This window comes from Nycticebus coucang, chromosome 4, assembly GCF_027406575.1.
Source record: "Nycticebus coucang isolate mNycCou1 chromosome 4, mNycCou1.pri, whole genome shotgun sequence".
In the NCBI taxonomy this organism is placed as follows: domain Eukaryota; kingdom Metazoa; phylum Chordata; class Mammalia; order Primates; family Lorisidae; genus Nycticebus; species Nycticebus coucang.
This window is the reverse complement of record NC_069783.1, coordinates 54,577,327-54,597,609: the sequence shown is the minus strand read 5'-3', so window position 1 is coordinate 54,597,609 and position 20,283 is coordinate 54,577,327. Positions and strand designations below refer to the sequence as shown.

Below are 20,283 nucleotides of genomic sequence, written 5' to 3'. Positions count from 1 at the left end.
TGCTTTCAACCACAACGTGATGAATGAATGAATGAACGCTCATTTTTCTCCATCTGAGAAAGCAGCCCTCCCTCAAAACAAACAAACCTCTGAAAGCAAAGGCAAAAGGACCAGTTCTATGAATGGGATTAATTTACTCTCCCCGCACTAATTTATGGGGTTGCTGGGTTGGTGGGGGGGGGGGGGTTGAGGCAATTTCTAGAGACTCTCAGAAGCTCCCTGGCAGAAATCTGTTCCCCTCCTTGGAGCACGAGAAATCGCCCTGGAGGCTGGATGTATCACCAAGCTGATGCAAACCCAGGACACTTGCATGCCAAACGCGCCCTCTTCGGTCTGGGGTCCCCTGGAGGCTGGACACTGAGGTACAGGCCAGAGAGGGCAGGTGGAGCCGGGGGCGCGGACCCAGCGGAGCTGCGAGCTCTCCCGCCGGGCTTGAGGCGCTCGGCTCCGCGCTGGCGCCTCCCTCGGCTCTCTCCTCCGCCCCCCTGCGCCCTCCTTCGCCCTCCCCCTACCCCTCCCTTTCTCCTCCTCCTCCCGCAGCTGCGGCGGCTGCCTGACCTCGCCAGTTCAGAGCCACGGGGCTGCCCTCCCCTGCGCACTCCGCTCCTGCCCGGTCCCGGAGCGCAGCGCGGCCGCGCAGGTAGGAAGGAGCCCCAGCCCGGGGGTGGCCGCGAGCGCCCAGGGCCCCCGGGCTGCGTGCAGGGAGCAAGGTGGGGTGCTCTGAGGGGCGCAGGCTACCCGAGAAGTGACCAGGACTGCGCAGGGTCTCTCAAGTGGAGAGGGAGGTGGAGGTGTGCCGCCTCGGAATGCGATCTGTCGGCAAGTGCGAGCACTCGGGTGACATCTGTTGGGACAGGCATGTGTGTGCGCGCAGACCAACAGCCGGCCGGGCTACGCCGGGAATCGTGGTTTTTGAAAGTTTCGGGAGACCGGTGTGTGAGATTTAAGCCGCACCTGGGTTCCCCAGGAGCTAGTTAGAAGCCGGAAAGCTGAGCAGCTCCGGGGAACTGCTAAGAAAGGACGCAAGGCCGGGCGCCCAGAAACTGGTACTTCGGGCTGCAGTGCAGTTCCGGTCCTGGGCAGCCCAGTCCTAAAGATCGCACGTCGGGGACCAAAGCCCTGAGGATCAGACGCTTCCACACAACCTGGGGCTTTTAAACAAAGCTGCGTGCAAAGAACGGGGTGAAAATGCTACTTTAAGAGTTTGTGCTGAGGAGCTCCAATATTCTACTAGAATTGAGAGTTTTGTTGTGTTTTTAAAAAAAAAATAGAAGTTCAAGGCCAAGGTAGTTCATGTTGGCTCGCAGGTATTTTTGCTGACCTTTGCAAGGAATCTCTCTCTCTCTTTTCAGATTAATATGAGGGTACGAACGATTAGGTTCCATTGCTTGCATTTGTCAGGCAAAGTCCAAGTTTAGAAGGAGGTGAGCACCCAGGGAAAGCCTTAACGCTCAAGGGGATACAGATCTGCTGCCCCACCTCCATTCCCGAAAAAAAAAAAAAAAAAAAAGAAGAAGAAGAAGAAAATGCACCTTCCCCTTTGAAACTGCTGTCTTTTTATCCTTTAATTTTTTTCTTTTGAAGCCTGCTGTGGAAACATGCACACTGAACGTCCTTTGTGTATAGACAGGGTAGCAGGATGGAGTGAAATGAAATGCACTTTTTTGTCTGTGGGAAGGTTCAGGAGGGGGAGGGGAGATGAGAAAGCAGATTGGAAGTTGAGTGTGGTGGAGCCTCAGCCTCCCCGCCCACCGGTCCTTGTTACTTCACTGCTAACGTTTTATTTTCTCCGCAACAGATACTAAACATCCGTTTGTTTTCTTGGAGAATCACAATGTTGAAAGCCCTTCTCCTAACCATGCTGACTCTGGCGCTGGTCAAGTCACAGGACACCGAGGAAACCATCACATACACGGTAAGGGGTGATGGAATTTGAGATAAGTGCAGTTCAGCGGGATTCTGTGACAGGGGAAGATCTTACCCACCCCTGCCAGGGTAAGTGGGCTGTACTCTGTGGAGGATAATAGATTAAATAACCCTTTACTATGGTTCACATTTAAGATTCCTTGCAAATTGCCCCTTGATCCTTTCAAAAGTTCATTGAGATCACCAACTGAAGTGGGGACCAAGGTGGAATGATTTGTGCAAGGCTGACAATAGGAACCTTTTTGAAATTAACACCAGAGTAAGCTCCATATTTCCAATACATTCACTGAATTAATGGGCATAAAGATTTGGAAAATCCGGATTCCTATATACATGCAAACAAAGCCAGTAAGTGCAGAGTTTAACGCTCAAGTCAAATAAGAGTGTTAAACATTGTAAAAGCACATGGCCTTATTTGTGCACATGACCTTAACATTATCATGCGAGTGGTCTTCACTGAATTTTCAAAGGCTAGATATTCATCTATTTATAGTGTAACTCATAATTCATAAATGCCCTTCAGATATACTTTATGTGTTTCCAGGATGCAGTATTTGCTAAAAGTGGTTTTAAAATTCATTGTGTACAACTCTGTTTTCCATTTTCTAATTAGCATCTCTGATAATTCCAAGTACTATATAACTAATTAGTTAATTGAATGAGCATAATCAGTGTTTAATAAAATATTCAAAATATCCGACCCCTCCCATTGCTAGGAATGGATGAGGTGATGGCAGAGGAGGACAGGACTTACTGCACTTCTGGTGACTTTGCTTGCACCTCTGTTTTGTATTTTCTAGTCTTTAATAAGTGCTATGGAGTGAAGGACATTTGTCCTGGATTAAAATATGAAAAACACATTTTTCTACTTGCTCCCAATTTAAAATTAAGTAATCCTACTCAAAAGAATGTGAAAAATTTTTGAAAATAAAACTCTTAAAAGTGAGCTAATGTCAAATTTAGCTGATAGTAGACATCTCAGTTTTTGTTACCATGTTATCCCTAGAATGTTAGTATTCATCTGGCAAGTGTCCCTTTCTGTTGTTCAGATCAACTATGAATAAAATAGTTTAATATAAATATTTTGTTAACTTCATGTTAAATGTAGTTGCTTCCTCTGCTGAAGATAAATAAAGCAAGAAAAATGAAGGCTTGTGCTGTTTATCCTCAAATGAAAATATTTTGTTAATCAGGCTAAATTTATTACCTTCTTAGGAGCTAAAATTAAATTTGTTACCCACTTTTACAATCATCTAATAAAATATTTTACTGCTTTTCCAACTACTTATCTTCTATACCCTTTGCTAATCTTATTCATTTTGGGTAGAGAAAGTTTCCTGTGAATTAAACTATTGTTTTAAGTCTATTAACTAGGGTCCATTATTATTGTAACTGATGTCCCAGATGAGATACCCTTTTTGTATGAAGATTAGGTTTATTCTTTTTTAAATTATGTATGCCTCATAATGCATGCTTAAAGGACAAGATCGTTAAAGACTTTTTAGTACTTTCATCCTCAAAGCAAGGTAAAGTGGAATCTTCTTCCTTTTACTGATGGTAGAACTGATGATCAGAAAGGCTAACTTTTTTCAGGATATACAGCCACAAGTGGCAAAGCTAAATTCAGTCTAGGCTTGTTTAATAGTAGACTCACATTAAATGTACTGGAACTAAATACTTAAAACTGCAAGTCTTCTCTATTTACCATACAAATTATTTAAAGAAACTGCCGTTTTTGCCTGGTTTGAAAGACACTTTTCAGAAGAATGGGCTTGTCTCCACAAGACAGTCTCATAGTCCCCCTCCATGTTAAAGATAGGATCCATTCCGCTATTTACTGACAGATATATGCATAAACAATTCTCACCCCATTGAAAGAATTTATTAGCTTACTAAGAAAATTCAACCCTTTGCCTCAGGGAATTTGCCCTGGGAAGATACTACTGAAAACTGCAGAAGTGAGTAATGTTGGTGCTGGGATATTCCAGGAGCTACAACTCAGTGCTGTTTTCAAAGGAAGTAGATGGGTCTAGAAAGGCTGAAGAGATGCCTGAGTCAGAGAGCGTGGCCTAATCAAAGGCTGGTGGTGTAAACAACAAAGACAAGTCCAGGTGGGGATAAGGTCAGATCAGCTGGAGCTGGGCAGTGGTGAGGACCGGGAGATGATGAGAAATGAGAGGTCTCCCGGCCACTGTGAGCTCTTGGATGGAAGAGCAACATAACAGAGGCAACAGAGATTGCCGTGGAGCCTGTGTGCAGAATGAGGAGATATGGAGCCTTGCCTGCTCAGGAGGCCAGAAAACGGCTTCTACCAATGTGTTAGATGTAGAAATGGGCAGAGTCAGCAGAGCTTGAAAGAAAATCATTGGAGCATGCATGTTGAGATCCTGGGTCCCCAGAGAGGTGATGGTATCTTAGACACTGTTAGAGAAACTGCACAAAAGTACTCTGAGAGATAAAGTGAGTTTGGTTCTCACCTTGGTAAGTTTCAGGTATCAGTAAAATATCTAAATTGATCTCTTTGCCTCCATTGGGTTATTTCCTTGTCCAGTGTCTATGCATGTATAAGCACCTCTCAGCTCTACTAAAAGAATTTAAGTTTATTTGGTTGCTTGCTCCTCTTTTGCTCAGTCTTCCCTGAACCATCTTAATCTGAGGGACTTTCTCAAATGAGCTTTGATCAAATTGTTTCCTAAGCTTAAAAATTCTTCAGGAGCTTGGATCACCCATATCAACATTTCTTAAGAAGTAGCCCCAAGACAATCTGCATGGGAATCACCTGAGATGCTTGTTAGGCACTTCAGCCCCCTACTCCCAAGACCTAACAGAGTCAGTCCTTCGGGTGGGCCCAGGAATATGCATTTTAACCTGGGTGCTCTTTAAACATAATAAACCTTGAAATTCATCGACCTTCGGGGTAGAATCCTGTTCTTCCCTGTCCCAAACAAAGGTTTCCTGGATTTGTCTGTGTCTACCTCTCTAACCTCATCCCCACCCCCCCAGAATTCCTTGCAGCCCTGTCCCTCTTTAACAATTTGGTATGTTTGCTCCCAACGGTTTCCCTTCCTAGAATTCCTGCACTTCTCTGGAAAAATCCTACTCATCCCAGAAGGCCCTATTCACTTGTCACCTCCCCTGTAAAGCCTTCCCTTCCACCCCAGCTGGGCAGAGTCCCTCACTCCTTCCTCCACTCACTTGTAGAAGGCACCTGACATCTTGCTGCAAGTTGTCTACTTGTTTGTCTGCTTGTCTGCCCTGTGAGCTGCTTCAGGACAGGGACAAGGTCTGCATCACATTGGTATCCCCAGGGCCTCACAAGAGAAGGTGCTCCCCAGGGGGTTCAGTGAGTGAACTAGAAGGGCCCCTAGGAAATGACAGGCACCCAGCACGTGAGATGAAGAAAGAATGGTAAGGAAGGCTGGGTGTTTGAACACTCGTGGAGGATTGAGAGGGAGAGAGAAGAGTTTAGGGCAGCAGCAAAAAAAAAAAAAAACTTTGTTGAATGTTTTTGTTCCTAAAATTTACAGTGTGGGAAAAGGAGCAAATAAAACAAACTAAAACAAACAATAAAAGCAGTCAGAGAGGTTGGAGATTAGTCTCAAGACAGAGAGGAAAGAATTCCAAGAAGATAGTGATGGTCAACTGTACCGAGCCCAGCAGAAGAATTGAGGCAGCTGGTGACTGAGCAGGATGCTGCCAAGCTGTCCAATGCACAGACTTGTCTTTAAGGAAGGAAAACTAGGAAGGTTAAGCCATGCATCACATCATATATCTAGGTCTCTAGCCCAAGGATTGTTGCCCTAAAATGATGCTTTTAGAGTAACTTCTTAGGGAATGGACACATCAATTAACTGTCTCCTGTCCCCACCTTTGGTGTTTTCTCCACAGCAATGCACTGACGGATATGAGTGGGACCCTGTGAGACAGCAGTGCAAAGGTGAGCTAGCTTCACAGACCCCCATCTGAACATTGCCCCCTGTCTCCATCTCATGTGTCTCTTCCTGTCCTGTGGGTTTTATGCCAAAAAAGGCATGCACATAACATTTACATGTTCCACCTTCCCTCTGAGAAGGTTCCTGACTTATTTTATTACTGACGCAGATATCGATGAATGTGACATTGTCCCAGATGCTTGCAAAGGTGGAATGAAATGTGTCAACCACTATGGAGGATACCTCTGCCTTCCTAAAACAGCCCAGATTATTGTAAATAATGAACAGCCTCAGCAAGAAACACCAGCCGCTGAAGCAGCCTCGGGGGCAACCACTGGGGGTGTAGCTGCCAGTAGCATGGCGGCCACTGGAGTGTTGCCTGGGGGTGGTTTTGTGGCCAGTGCTGCTGCGGTCGCAGGCCCTGAAGTGCAGACTGGCCGAAATAACTTTGTCATCCGGCGGAACCCAGCTGACCCTCAGCGCAGTCTCTCCAACCCTTCCCACCGTATCCAGTGTGCAGCAGGCTATGAGCAGAGCGAGCACAACGTCTGCCAAGGTAGGCGTGACCTGTTACCCTAACCAGAATGTTCTTGCCGAGGTGCACCTCCTGGGAAGGATGATAATAATTGCTCGCGTTTACAAAGGGATTCCCACACGCCAGACATTGTGCCGAATGCCCTGTCTGCATAAGGTACTTAATCATCCTAGTAATCATAAAACGTTTGTTGCTGTCAGTGTCAGTGTTGTCATCTTACAAACGAGGAAACAGGAAACTGGCTGAGAAAGTTCATCAGGGGTTCCTAACCTTAGCTGCTCATATTTAGAGTCACTTGAGAGCTTTTAAAACGTGTTGATGGTCAAGCCACACCCTAGTCCAATTAAATCACAGTCCCTGTGGACGGGTTTCAGGCATCAGTATTTTTTAAAATTCCCCACGTGGTTTCAGCACACGTCCAAGTTTAAGATCCAGAGGTCACGCAGATGCTAAGTGCAGAGCTGGCCTTCAAACCCAGGCAGGCAGGCGCCAGAGTCACAGCTGTCAGAAGTAGTGGTCAGGTTATTCATCGGGAATTGGAAATGGTGCTGTCAGGCTACTCCATAGATGTCCCCCTTTGGTTTCTCAAGTTTCCTTTCACTGAACTTGCCACTGACTTATTTTTCTCAATCAGGAATAAATAAATGGGGCTTCTGCTTCTCATTACCTTAAACAGACTCTTCCCCCCTCACGTTTATATCTCTTTTAAAGCCCTCATTTGAGCACATTTTGCTTATGTCACTTGCACCATGGCATCGTCTGCCTGGGCTTTTCTGTTTATTTTCACAGAGAGTACACATCACTGTGTATTCTAGAAACAGCTGTAGACTCATGCTAGCAAAGTGATAAGAATCTCGGGCTTTGAAGACATGTGGGATGTTAGCTAATAGGCCTGTACTGAGAGATTTTATTTCCCTCTTTCTGTCTTAGCAAACCCTTTCAAAGCTACCTGGTACAGAAATGTGTTATTGAGATGGGGCCATAGGAGCCCCCAGACTCCTTTTTCCCTGCCAGAGGCTTGCTAGGTAGACCCCATGGTGCAGAACTCTAAGTTACCACCACATAAGTGCATGGTACCCATTAGCCAGTGGAAAGGGCCTGAGAGCTCTTACCTCTGGTCATGAGTGATAGAAAGAGTTCACCTTCCTCAACAGTGATGGAGTCAGAGAAGATCACTAAACTACTGAACTAAGTGAAAGACGTAAATCCTTGTTGCCCTGGGGTGGCTGTCCCTTCATCACTGCATAGTTTTGTCTGCTGTATAAGAGATACTAGATTTTAAATGGCTTATAAGGAAACCTATCATGCTTTGACTTTTATTACTTTATATTTTGTGTGCAAATTTTAAGTACCCCACATCCAGAGCTACCCCATGCTGTGATGGTTACAGAGGGTGCATCAGATTAGCATCTGTTTCATGTTACTGTCATGAGTCAGAATTCCAATTTTGATGACGAATGATTCAGCATCTGCTTGATTTTCTGATATTTAAGAATTATGTCGAGATAAACTGATTTTTTTTATACACATGTATTTCGGTGAATATTAAAAGAATACCTTAAGTTAATTTAAGTTATATCAACTTTTAATTGTGTTATTTTAATATGTAATAAGATTAAAAGATTTGATATTTTTCCTAAAATCAAAAGTTGGGCTGAAATTTTTTAAAGAATTGACTTTTATATACTGAATTATTTTTAGCTGTTCAGATGGTATGTATTTTAATAGTACTTGGGAGAAAAAAAAGACAGGTGGATGAATGGGCCATTTCCTAAAGTAGTTTATAGCCATCATTGACACTTACAGTTGAATTCAAGAACAAGACCTAGAACTGAGTGAAGTTCTAAAACAAAACACATTTAAGGACTGGGCAGGTAACTCATGCCTGTAATCCCAGCACTTTGGGAGGCCAAAGGATTGCTTGAGGCCAGAAGTTTGAGATCAGCCTTGGTAAGATAGTAAGACCCTTGCTGTACTAAAAATAATAATAATTTTAAAAACCCAACTGGGCGCTGCGGCAAGTGCCTGTAATCCCTGCAGCTTCCAAAGGCTAAGGCAGCGGGATACCCATAGCCCAAGTCTGAGGTTGCAGTGAGCTATGACACCATTGCACTCTGCTCAGTGGCATAGGGTGGAACTCTGTCCCAAAAAAAAAAAAAAAAGCAAAGAAATAAAAATAAAAAATAAGCAAGGAAATAAAAAAAAATAATAATAATTAGCCAGGCATGGTGGTGTACACCTGTGGTTCTAGCAATTTAGGAGGCTGAGGCAGGAGGATTACTTGAATCCAGGAGATAGAGGCTGCATGAACTATGATGGTACCACTGCGCTCCAGCTCCAGTGACAGAACAAGACTCTCAGGAAAAAAAAAAACATGTATATGTATGTATGTATACAAACACGTGTGTGTAGATATACGTGTGCGTAGATATACGTGTGCATGTATATATACATACACATGTATGTATAAAGACAACATGTATGGGTTATATTAGAAACTGTACTATGAATATGAAAAATGAAATTCTATGTATTTTTTTCTTAAAAATATTTAGACCACAAAGTTACTTTTTACATATTAAAACATTCATAATTTTTACTTCTTAGGGATTTTAAGTTATGAACAGACTATTAAATTCTTTGCTTAAGGGTGATGCTATAATACATACTTACTGATTATGTGCACACAGGATATTTTCAACTCAAACTCTTCTGTGTAATGTAGCCAGTTTCTAAAATTTGAAACTGGGGTCTGTACCATTGAAAGAAGGGTTAAAAGTTTTGGAAGACTTAAGGCTTAAGTTGGATTTCTTCCCACCTCACAATTTTGCAAAGTGCCCATAAATGTGGATTTACTTAATTGTTGATAAAAGGGGGTTATTTCATAAGATAACAACAGGATAATCTGTCTAGGGAATCTGACTAACATAAGTCGAGTCACACTTGTGCCCATTTATTATTGCGCTAATCAAACATGTGGTCCAGCTTCTTCTAATTGCCTGCAGATGTATGACATTCTCATTCCAGGCCAGCAGCACGAAATAATGTTTTATAACCAATGTGAAAGTGTGGGGACCTCCGCTTACAACAATAATGTGCTCCAAGGACCTATATTATTGACATCATCATGAAGGTTGAGGAGCCTTCTGTTTTAATAAAGATCTCCACTCCCTTTTAAATGTTACGTACTTGTGCCCAGTAATCCAAACACATTTACCATGGTCAGCTGGATTAGAGTAAATGAATGCCTATGGATGAGTCATATTTGTATAAAAATTATTTTTTTCCATACGTTATATTTTTCAACAGGTACAGTTCAGGGCATTTTTTTACATGGGGGCTAAAATCTATACTGTGTTTCAGTCTTAAAACCAGTTGGGCCTTTGGATGCATTACACAGATCACGTATGGTTCCTAATGATTCAAATAATACCACTAGATTTTTTTTAGTGTACACTATAAAATAGTGTACATTATTTTACAGGATGTCCCAAAAGTCACCCCTAAAGTCACCATACTAAGAGAAAAAGGGAAATTATGGCTAAATGAACCTTTACGTACAAAGTATTTATTACAAAATTTTACAAAGAAGTGGCTAATGCATAAAGAATATTTTGTAAATATTTTGTAAATAAAGGCACATTTAAGCAATAATTTCCCATTTTCCCTATGTATGGCAACTTTAAGGGGTGAGTTTGGGGACACCCTGTATATCTTTTAGTCAACTCTCCATGTTTTAACAGTTTAACGAAAATACGTTTTTCATGAATTTCATGAAATTTTTCATGAATTTTTCCAGGGTTTTATGCAAAAACAAGGCGTTTAAAATGCAACATAACATGCAAAGATCAAGTCCTAATGAGTAGGTGCTTTCAGGGAATTTTTGCCCAATGAGGATGGTGCTGTGGGAGCCAGTCACACTGAGCATTTCACATGACTGACTTTCTCCTTGGCAGCTATAAAATTACATGAAGATCAAATGATAGGTGGTACATACCTAGAGTCATTTATAGGTAACGTTTCAGGAATTAATTCTTTCCATGAGACATCATTTACTTCAAAGACAACAGATATTCATCTACACCAAAAGGCAGCTGAATGAATAAGGGTCTACATGATAAGCCGTTGATGACTTCCCTTTCATGGTCTACATCCTTAACTGCACAGCCCTACGTAACTCCTCAAAGGAGATGGAGTTAGAAATCACTAGTTCAAGTTAAGAAGATATCTTATAATCATATATAACTTTCTAAGAGCCCTATTCTTTTTTTTTTTTTTTATTGTTTGGGATTTATTGAGGGTACAAAGAATTAGGTTATACTGATCGCATTTGTTAGATAAAGTCCTTCTTGTAATTGTGCCCCACCCCCAAGAGGTGTGTATACATCGGGACCCCCCAGCCCCCTCCTTCCTCCCCCTCCCCACTTGCTCATTCCTCTTCCCCTCCCCTTGTATTAGCTCATCTACTGCCTTCACATTAGAATTGAGTACATTGGATTCTTGCTTCTCCATTCTTGTGAGGCTTTACTAAGAAGAATGTGTTCCACCTCCATCCAGGTTAATACAAAAGATGTAAAGTCTCTATCGTTTTTTAGTGGCTGAATAGTTTTCCATGGTATACGTATACCACAGCTTGTTAATCCGTTCCTGGGTTGGTGGGCATTTAGGCTGTTTTCACATTTTGGCAATTGTAAATTGTGCTGCAATAAACAGACTAGTGCAAATGTCCTTATGATAAAAGGATTTTTTTTTTCCTTCTGGTAAGACCCATATTCTTATATGGAAAAAAAAGTCATTTATCATTTGGGGACTAGCAAGAAAGAGAAAGCATCTATTTCTCTGCTTAAAGGAATTTGTTCACTTAATTGAACTTTTAAAAAATTAAACATAGGACATTTGCATGGCTAGTAATTAAGCCACTACTAAACTTGGCCAGGATTTGCAGGTATGACTACTAATTTGCTAAAGAAACTGTGGCACCAAGAAATAAACTCAGTACAGAAATCCAATGAAGCTGATTAGCTTATGAAGCCAAATCTAGCGTGCGGTTACTTGTCAGGTGTCACTGAGAGATGTGAAAACACACCCTAAGTTTTCCAACCATCTCTGTCTACTAGGACTGTGCTAGTTTTAAACCTGAAAGTCTGTGTTCCTGGAAATGCCTCAATTCCAAGCAAATAGGATGGTTGATCACCCCCAGAATATCCCCATAACCCAATTCCCTTCACCTTGCAGCCAAGGGTGAGAAAGTTCTAACATTAGAGGCCATCTCTGCAGGTTATGGCATTGTTTGTCCAGTAAGACTATTTTTAAAACTTGTTTTGAACTTTCAAAACCCACACCTGACTGGTTTTTAAGTACTTGGGCATTGCCACTTTGCCCATGAGCAGGTTTTCACATTCTTTTAGACTTTGCATGTGCAGGATATCCAGTCATTAACACTTACATACTTAGATGTATGTCCGAACAGAGCTCATCTTTTCACATGTCCACTTGGAAAAGTATCACCCCATGGCCACATTAAGTATCATACTTCCACCCCCAATTTTTCAATTTGCTGAAATTTTTATTTCTTGCAACTTTCAACTATATTTCCAATGATTTCATTTTCATCATTATTACCTATGATGCAGGAGTACCTAAAACTCTAAAAACATTTCTTTTGCCTCTTATAAAGTCTAAAGGAACATATAAATTACAATGTACTTAGAGGGTTTTTTTAAGTCTGTATATTCTTTGGGACCATCTATTGTCTTCTGCACATTTCTTTACAAACTTCCAAATAACAAAAAGACTATTTTGAAAAAGACTTTTTTACGTACATGCTTTTAAAAAGAGAAACTTGAACAAACATGTTCAAGTACAGCTTCTCAGATATTAGGGACATCATTCTTTGACTTCTTTCATTTTAAACTTAAATAATCTCATATCCAAGAGGATTTGTAAATTATAGTGTAACCAACTGGCTTAGCATAGCTGGCATTGTCATTACCAAGCAGCTTTCAAACATTGCCCTTCTGTTGATCCTTACTAATGTTATTAGTCTCTGGACGCATAGGTTAGTTTTGTGTGGAAATGCCTAATTTTTGTTACTGTAATTATATAGCCAGTGAAGACCTTTCATCTCAGAAAATAGATATTTTGCAAAAGCAAGACTATAATTGAGTAAAGTATGACATTAACCTAGAAATACTTCAAAGAGAAAGTAAAATGGGCATTTAGTGTGCTTACATTTTTTTCTAGTTCTTCATTGTTTTTAGCTGTTAATTACCTTAGAGCACCTGAAAATTCTCTAACGCCACATATATGGACAAGAATTGAGTTTATAGGGAAAACTCAATTACTTTTTAAACAAGCTGATGCAGTATAATAAAAGTGATTGATTTTCTCCTGAAAAATCAAGCATTGTTTCATAATTTACTTTTCAAAATACTGGAGTCATTTTCTAGTCCAATTTATGACATTCTTATTATATATTTGTGAATAGTATATGTATGTATCTGATTAATCCACAGAAAGTTTTCTTACAATTCCATCATAAAAATTGAATGACAACCATTTTAGGTCTGCTACAAGACAGTGCCATATAACTCCCTAATTCAGTGATCTCCAAAATGTAGTACCCAGACCAGAAGCATCAGCATCATCTGGTAATTTATTGGAAATGCAAATTCCCAGACCCTACCCCATTCCTATTGAATCAGAAACTGTGGAGATGGAGCCTGGCAATCTGTGTTTTAATAATCTCATGGTTTTGATGCCCACTCAAGTCTAAGAACCAATGCCCTAATTTAACTTTGGGAAGTTACATCCAGCTGTATAAATCAGAGGGCAAGGCCAAAATACTTTACATGGGATGTGGGAAGTAGTGAAAAGAAATCATCAAAAATATACTTTTTGCTTCTGTGGTAGAATAATATTTCTACTTTACTTCTCTCATCTATTTTTTTTAATGTTGGCCTTGAAATAAAAAATTATTTTTTTAATAAATCAAAGCTGTGTATAATAATGCATTTACGGGGTACAATGTGCTGGTTTTATATACAATTTGAAATACTTATAACAAACTGGTTAACATAGCCTTCACCGCACTTTCTTAATTATTGTGTTAAGGCATTTATACTCTACGCTTAGTACTCCCGTCATTCTTATGGCCATCAGTCCTCTGATCCCTAAACATGGGTGGCCATGAGTCCCAGTTAGGACTATATCCTTGAACCAAGGCCATCCAGAGGAAAAGGGGCATCTTAATGAGAATACAGGAGAGCCTTGCATCTCTCTATAAAACCTACAAATGTGAAATATTACAACTATCCTTAAATTGTCAGTAGATGAGACTCTAAGTTGTGTTCCAGCTATGGCAATAATTGGTGCTAAGTGATACTGTATCTTCTATAGGGATCCCCCTTAAGTTTATGGAACAAACTGAACAGATGAGGCAATGCTATTTGGAGGTTCCATTCATGTAGAACCACAAAAAGGAAGGAGGTTGGTTCTGACTGTGTCTGTACAGTGTCTTTCAACTACGAAAGTGATAGGGGATGCTTCCACTATCAGGTGCACAGACTGACCATCTCATCCCATTTAAACTGTGTAAGTATCAGATATTTGAAGAGCATTCACCTAAGTGTCTTCTGTTCAACTTAAACTTGATCAAAAATTTACTTTCTATCAAAGATGAGAAGATTCTTGTTAAAACTAGTTAACACTTAATCTGGGGAATGAATTTCCCTCTCCCCATAGAAGCAAAAAAGCAGATTAGAGTAGAATTGCAAGCCTGGGTAACTTCTGGAATGTGCACTGGTACTGGCTCATTATTTCTTTCTCTAGCGGGAAGTCTCAAGCATATTCCCTGAAATCAACAAGTTGTCCCTTTTGTAAGGACTACCTTTGCACTTGTTGAATTTCTGGCACAATTTTATTTTTTGAAACCAAAGAGTAAACAAAATTTCTCCCAAATGTGTTTGATTTTGCACGAACGTATGAATAAGTAATAATTCACGCCACATCTGAAACTCATTAGTATGCTGCTTTTTCCAGGAGGTAACTGCATATCGCACACTCAGAAATAAAACTGATCAAGAAAACTGCATTCACTTACTGGCAGAAGAAAATGCTGTCATTGCAAGAATTTAAACATAATTGCACGTTTATGGTTTAAACTGAAATAATTTGTAAACATTTACTAAAGATGAAGGGGAAAAAATGACACGAAAGGAAAACTTAAAGCCAGCATATTGGCACCAACACAGATAGTTTGTCGCTGTCAATTTCATAGGACCACAGATTAAAAGGAGGGACAGTGAATCAGTGCATATAAATGTATGCTAAATAGACTAAAAAGCTCGAAATTTTGTGCTCAATCAAATTGTAAAACTTCAGCTACTTTTGAGATAATTATACATCTCTTTTCAAGTATCCATTTCAGGGTAACCAGGCGATATTTCAAACCGATCAAATAGAACACAAAACCATTCGGCATTCAATAAATTTAATTAAATTCGAGAACTACTTTCTGCTGCAGTTTGATAGAGTCAGGGTAGAAGGAAGGAATAGTCACAGTCCTGAGAGAACTTGTCATAATCAACCCATGAGTTATTAAATAACAATTAAAAGAAATAAACACCAGTTCAGTAAAGTAACACATGGGACATCACAAGAAGTACATGACAAGTTTTCAAAAGTACATGTCAAATTAGTATATGGAACACAGGGAACCCCACAGTTTACTAAAATGTATGTTTGGACAGAAAAAGAAAACGTGTTCCCAGAAATGTGATCAAGAACAAAAATCTGTTCCTTCCCTAGAACAGAGAATTTAGTAGAGAATAAAGAGATGTTGGGAGGTCTGGTGAAGAAATCAAGATCCAACCATCAGAGGAAGTAGCCATACTAAAGCCAGGGAGAATAAACGAGAAGCAGCATTACATCGTGTCCACATTACTTCTGTCCTGGACCAGCTCCCCCAGAAGCAACACATTTCTTCCTCATAGGAATGCTAACAAGATAAGGTGGGAAAGATTAAGTCATAAAATATGAATGATGCTGAGCCACTTTGCACAGCAAACATCTGTGACTGGTTCCATCCTCAGTACCTCTCCCCAGCAAAATACTAAGGAGTTCATCTGTCTGTCTAAATATCTTCCAGAGCTGCATTCTGTTTTATTTATCAATGATTTTTGTTGTTTATTAGTATTAATGAATGGCATTTAATTGTGGTAGAACTTAGATTTAAACCATCCTTGAAAATAAGCTATTGAGCACTGTGCATGTGAGGTATATTATCCAACTAAAAACGTTATAAAATTTTAGTGTGATCCATGAGTTTTTTTTTTTTTTTTTTTTTTGAGACAGAGTCTTACTTTCTCGCCCTCTATAGAGTGCTATAGCATCATAGCTCACAGCAACCTCAAACTCTTGGGCTCAAGCAATCCTCTTGCCTCAGCCTCCTGAGTAGCTGGGACTACAGACACCTACCACAACACCTGGCTATTTTTAGAGATGGGGGTCTTTCTTTTCCTCAGGCTGGTCTCGAACCTGTGAGCTCAGGCAATCCACCCATCTCAGCCATCCAGAGTGCTAGGATTACAGGTGTGAACCACCATACCTGGCCACACGAGTAGTTACTGAGAGAGATTAATCTATCTCTTTAATGATGGAGGTCTTAGATAACTTTTTTAAAGCTTAAATTACTTGAAAGAAGGATTCATAAAATGTATTCTTTATATCCTGGATTGTTAGGTTTTTAGTAAACATTGTTTACTAAACAGGTTGCTGTTATTCCTAGAGTTAGACTAGTAATTGGAAATGCTAGAATTCTTTTTTATTTTCTGACAAGCCATTTAACTAGTGAATGCATCTCTGTATCAAATATAGCCTTTCTCAGAAAATCTCATTGTGAATAATGAAAATACAGTCGGGTTAGGAAAATGTTAATATTTTGTGGCATTTGAAGTAAGATAATCATAGGCTGAAAAAAATTTTGTTAATTTCATTTTAGTTGACACATAAGAATTGTATATGTTTATGGGGTACAATGTGATGTTTTGATATATGTGTACATTGTGGGATGATTAAGCTAATTAACATATCTGTCATCTCATATACTTATCTCTTTTTATGGTATAAACATTTTAAATCTATTCTCTTAACAATTTTGAAATATATATTACTATAATCTCCATACTGTGAAACAGATCTCAAAAAACATGTCTCTCTGTCTAACTGAAGCCTTTGTACCTTTTAACAGCTCCCCATCCCTTCCCATCCCCTCCTCCAGCCTCTGATAACCACCATTCTTCTATTTCTGTGAATCTGACTTTTTTAAATTCTGCATATAAGTCAGATCCTGCAGTATTTGTCTTTCTGTAAGGCTGGAAAACACTGATGTGAGCACTTTGATATTGTGAAGAAACTCAAGGTTTTTGATGAAGTTCTGTGAAAGCAAGAGAGAAAAATCAGAGCAATCCATCTTATCTTGGACATTTCCCTGAACTCTAGGCCAGAAATAATCCTTTATAGATCTGGTTTTAGAATCCAGAGAAGTCACTAAGTTGGGTATAGGTGACTTAAAGAAGAGTTTTTTTTTTTTTTTTTTGCTTCATCAAAATATTAAGCAATAAGAATAATAATGCAAAGAAAGTAACATTCACATTGTCAAATAAGAGTATGTCTATTATAGAATGCTTTGACTCTGAGATTCAGTATGGAGTCATCAGTTAACTTCATATTTTTTTTCTTTTTTTTATTAAATCATAGCTGTGTACATCAATATGATCATGGGGCACCATACACTTGGTTCATAGACCATTTGACACATTTTCGTCACATTAGTTGACATAGCCCTCCTGGCATTTTCTTAGTTACTTTGCTAAGACATTTACATTCCACATTTACCAACCCTCACATATACCCTTGTAAGATGCACCACAGGTGTTGATTCCTTCCCTGAGTAGGAAGTGCTAAGGAAGGGGCGCAGGAAGAACGAACCCAGCTCACGGAGAGCCCCTTTAGAGTCAAGAACTAGCTTATTCTTGAACTGTAGGTGAAGTAAGAGCGAAGCAGGGAATGAACCTGGAGACAGCTATGAAAACTGCGTATGTAGCTTTATGTGTGCCTAGTGAAAGCGGGAAGCACCATAGGAGCTGGGACTGCCCTTATGCAGATAGTTACATCTCATCAAGCTCCAGGGAATGGGGTGAAATAAATTTCCACTCTAAACAGCTGTGTGTTACGAGGAATCTGATTCTACTCCATTGATTTGAGCCTCGGAACACAATCCAAAATGGGAAAAATTCCAGGGGTCTTATTCAGTGGGCACAATTGAGTACAGGTCGCAACCTGGAAAAGGGAAGAATTTTTATTCAATAATGATTAGTTAGATTTCAATTGTAAAATATATTTTGCAGCAAAGACCTCCTCTCATACATTCACATCAGTATGCCATTAAATTGTCATTTTTTTTAGATAGAATCTCACTTTGTTGCCCCAGGCTAGAGTGCCATGGCATCACCCCCAGCTCACTGTGACCAACAAATCTTGGGTTCACGTGATCCTCCTGCCTCAGCCTCCTACCTAGCTCGGACTATAGATACCTGCCACAACACCTGGCTCATTTTTCTATTTTTAGTAGAGAAGGGTCTTGCTTTTGCTCAGGCTGATCTTGAACTCCTGACCTCAAGCAATCCTCCTGTCTTGACCTCCCAGAGTGCTAGGATTACAGGTATGAGCTACCATGCCTGGGCCTGTTATTATCATTTTTACTATCTGTTAAAAACTTAAATATCCCAATATTTTCCGATATAAACATTGGAACAGTATAAACCTTCTTTTTCAGAGTCTGCTATTGAATCCTTAAAATTGCTATTAATTGAAGAGGGTTCTTAGAGAATTAGTTCAATTTTAATCGTTCTCCTAAAATATTTGAGTAATTTGGGTATCTGACATCATTCAACTTTTCAAAACCCATTAATGAATTTTTCTAATCACTACATTTCATAACTTGAGACCTAAAGAGACACTTTACACTGTCATATAAAGTAGTTTTCACTACTTCTTCATGTTCTTTCCCAAGTAGTTTGTGATATCATAAGATCTTTCATCTAAAAAGGAAAAGAATATCCCAGGAGAAATTGTTAAAAGATCCCTTTTAAACCTACCTACGCAGACTAAATGCCCTTTTCTGGCCTAAATTTACTTTATTCCAGCTATTTACACTCACATGTGCACACATACACCTACCTACTCAAGCAAATGCCAATACACACATACACATACAATACACACAGTCAGAAAGTAATATATACCATATTGAAGCTCATCAAAGTTGGTGATGCTTCTGAAATGACTCTGAATACAGAGACAGTAAAATTAACATTAAATACAGGACATTAAAATTAATCCTGTAAAATTAACACTGGACATTGCTTTCTAAATGTTTACCTATCACAAGAGAATGGGGCACCTTGGACAGCTACTACACTATATGCTCAATAAAGAATTTTGTTAGATGAAGTATATAAAAACATTGGCAAAATAGCAGTGAAAGTCCTGTCCCATAACCCCAGAGGCTTTGTCATCTTACATCTGCAGCCTCACAATTATTTCTTTAAATCTTTTGGAGATATTTCCCTGGATTTCATTCTGACCCACCTTTCTATTTTATACTGAACTGGACTTTTAGCAAAATTAACTTTTTAGATAAACCATCATAGAGGGAATTAAAAAATAATAACTCATCTGGGACTGACATTGACTCTCCAGGTTCTTTCATTCTTCAGACTTTGGTAAATTATATAGTCAGGGGATAGTCCAGAATAAAACTCCACTGAACAAGTGAGGCAAAATATTCCAGTTATTTGTGATGAATTAAACTTTGTAATAAACACTGTGGGCGCTTTTTGTTAAAATAGTTCATGACCTGGAATGTCAGAAGAATTCTAATGCAGGGAGGTAGCGAGAAAAAAGTCCTCCCACACGAACTGGTAAAGATGCAGGGCTCTGTTCAGAACTGCAATTGTATGACTGGGGGGCAGGCAGAAGGGGAAGCTAAAGATAAAAAAGCAAAATGAAAGGACAAAATTTAATTGCGGTACAATTTAAGCAGCTAATAAAAGTTCTAAGAAACAGGAAAGATTATGTGGTGGATAGCACATTTTAAAAAATGTTAAATAGCAAAACCGTCGTAAATTAGAGCTCAGTGCTAAGTAAACTGAAAAATCTCCTTATTGATTTTCAATTTAAGAAGAAAAGTAGATTATGTAAGCATGCCAGGACAATACCTTCCAACAAACCAAACTATCACAGATGGTTAATATCCCAAGTAGACTATCAGAGTATCACTCTATTAGAAAAAGAGCTTGGCCTATGCAGTTGCCATTATAAAAACCTGGCTTGGTGTTAGGATTCTAATAGAGAGTTTTAAAGAATTATTGGAAAAATGATTATAATATAAACATCAGAAATAGGCAGACTTACATATTACCAAAAGTATAATGAATCTGTTACAAAATACAGCTTCTGGTGTCAGATAAAGAGAAAATAAAGAAGACCTCAATAAGGAGGATTATAGGAATTATTTGATTAAATGGGAAGGGTGTTTGGAATTTTTTCCAGAGATTAAAAAATTCAAGTAGACGTCTTAAGAAGTTGGTAGAACTAACAGAAGCAATGGAACTGTCTGCTTTTCAGTGTAAATCTTGAATTAGGAAAAGAAGATTGAGTGCACATTCAAGTTAAGACCTAGCCTTTGCCGTTGATTTGGAGATCCTAAATTTTTTAATTGTTCTAATAGATAACATATCATTGTTTTATCAAAGCTATTACTCAGCAGAAAAGAAATTACCCCTTTCCCTTAAAAGAGAAGAAACAATTTCTTTTTTCTATCACAGT

General features: G+C 39.4%; 1 protein-coding gene across 1 annotated transcript in view; it reads left to right on the top strand.

Moving 5' to 3' along the window:
• Positions 1–489: 489 nt before the first annotated feature.
• Positions 490–20,283, top strand: part of EFEMP1 (EGF containing fibulin extracellular matrix protein 1) — a 63,465-nt gene continuing 43,671 nt past the window's right edge. Inside the window, exons 1-4 of the mRNA XM_053588885.1 lie at positions 490–640; positions 1,799–1,915; positions 5,815–5,863; positions 6,028–6,414. Coding sequence (XP_053444860.1) covers positions 1,835–1,915; positions 5,815–5,863; positions 6,028–6,414 — 517 coding nt within the window. The 5' untranslated portion in view covers positions 490–640; positions 1,799–1,834. The remainder of the gene's footprint in view (positions 641–1,798; positions 1,916–5,814; positions 5,864–6,027; positions 6,415–20,283) is intronic.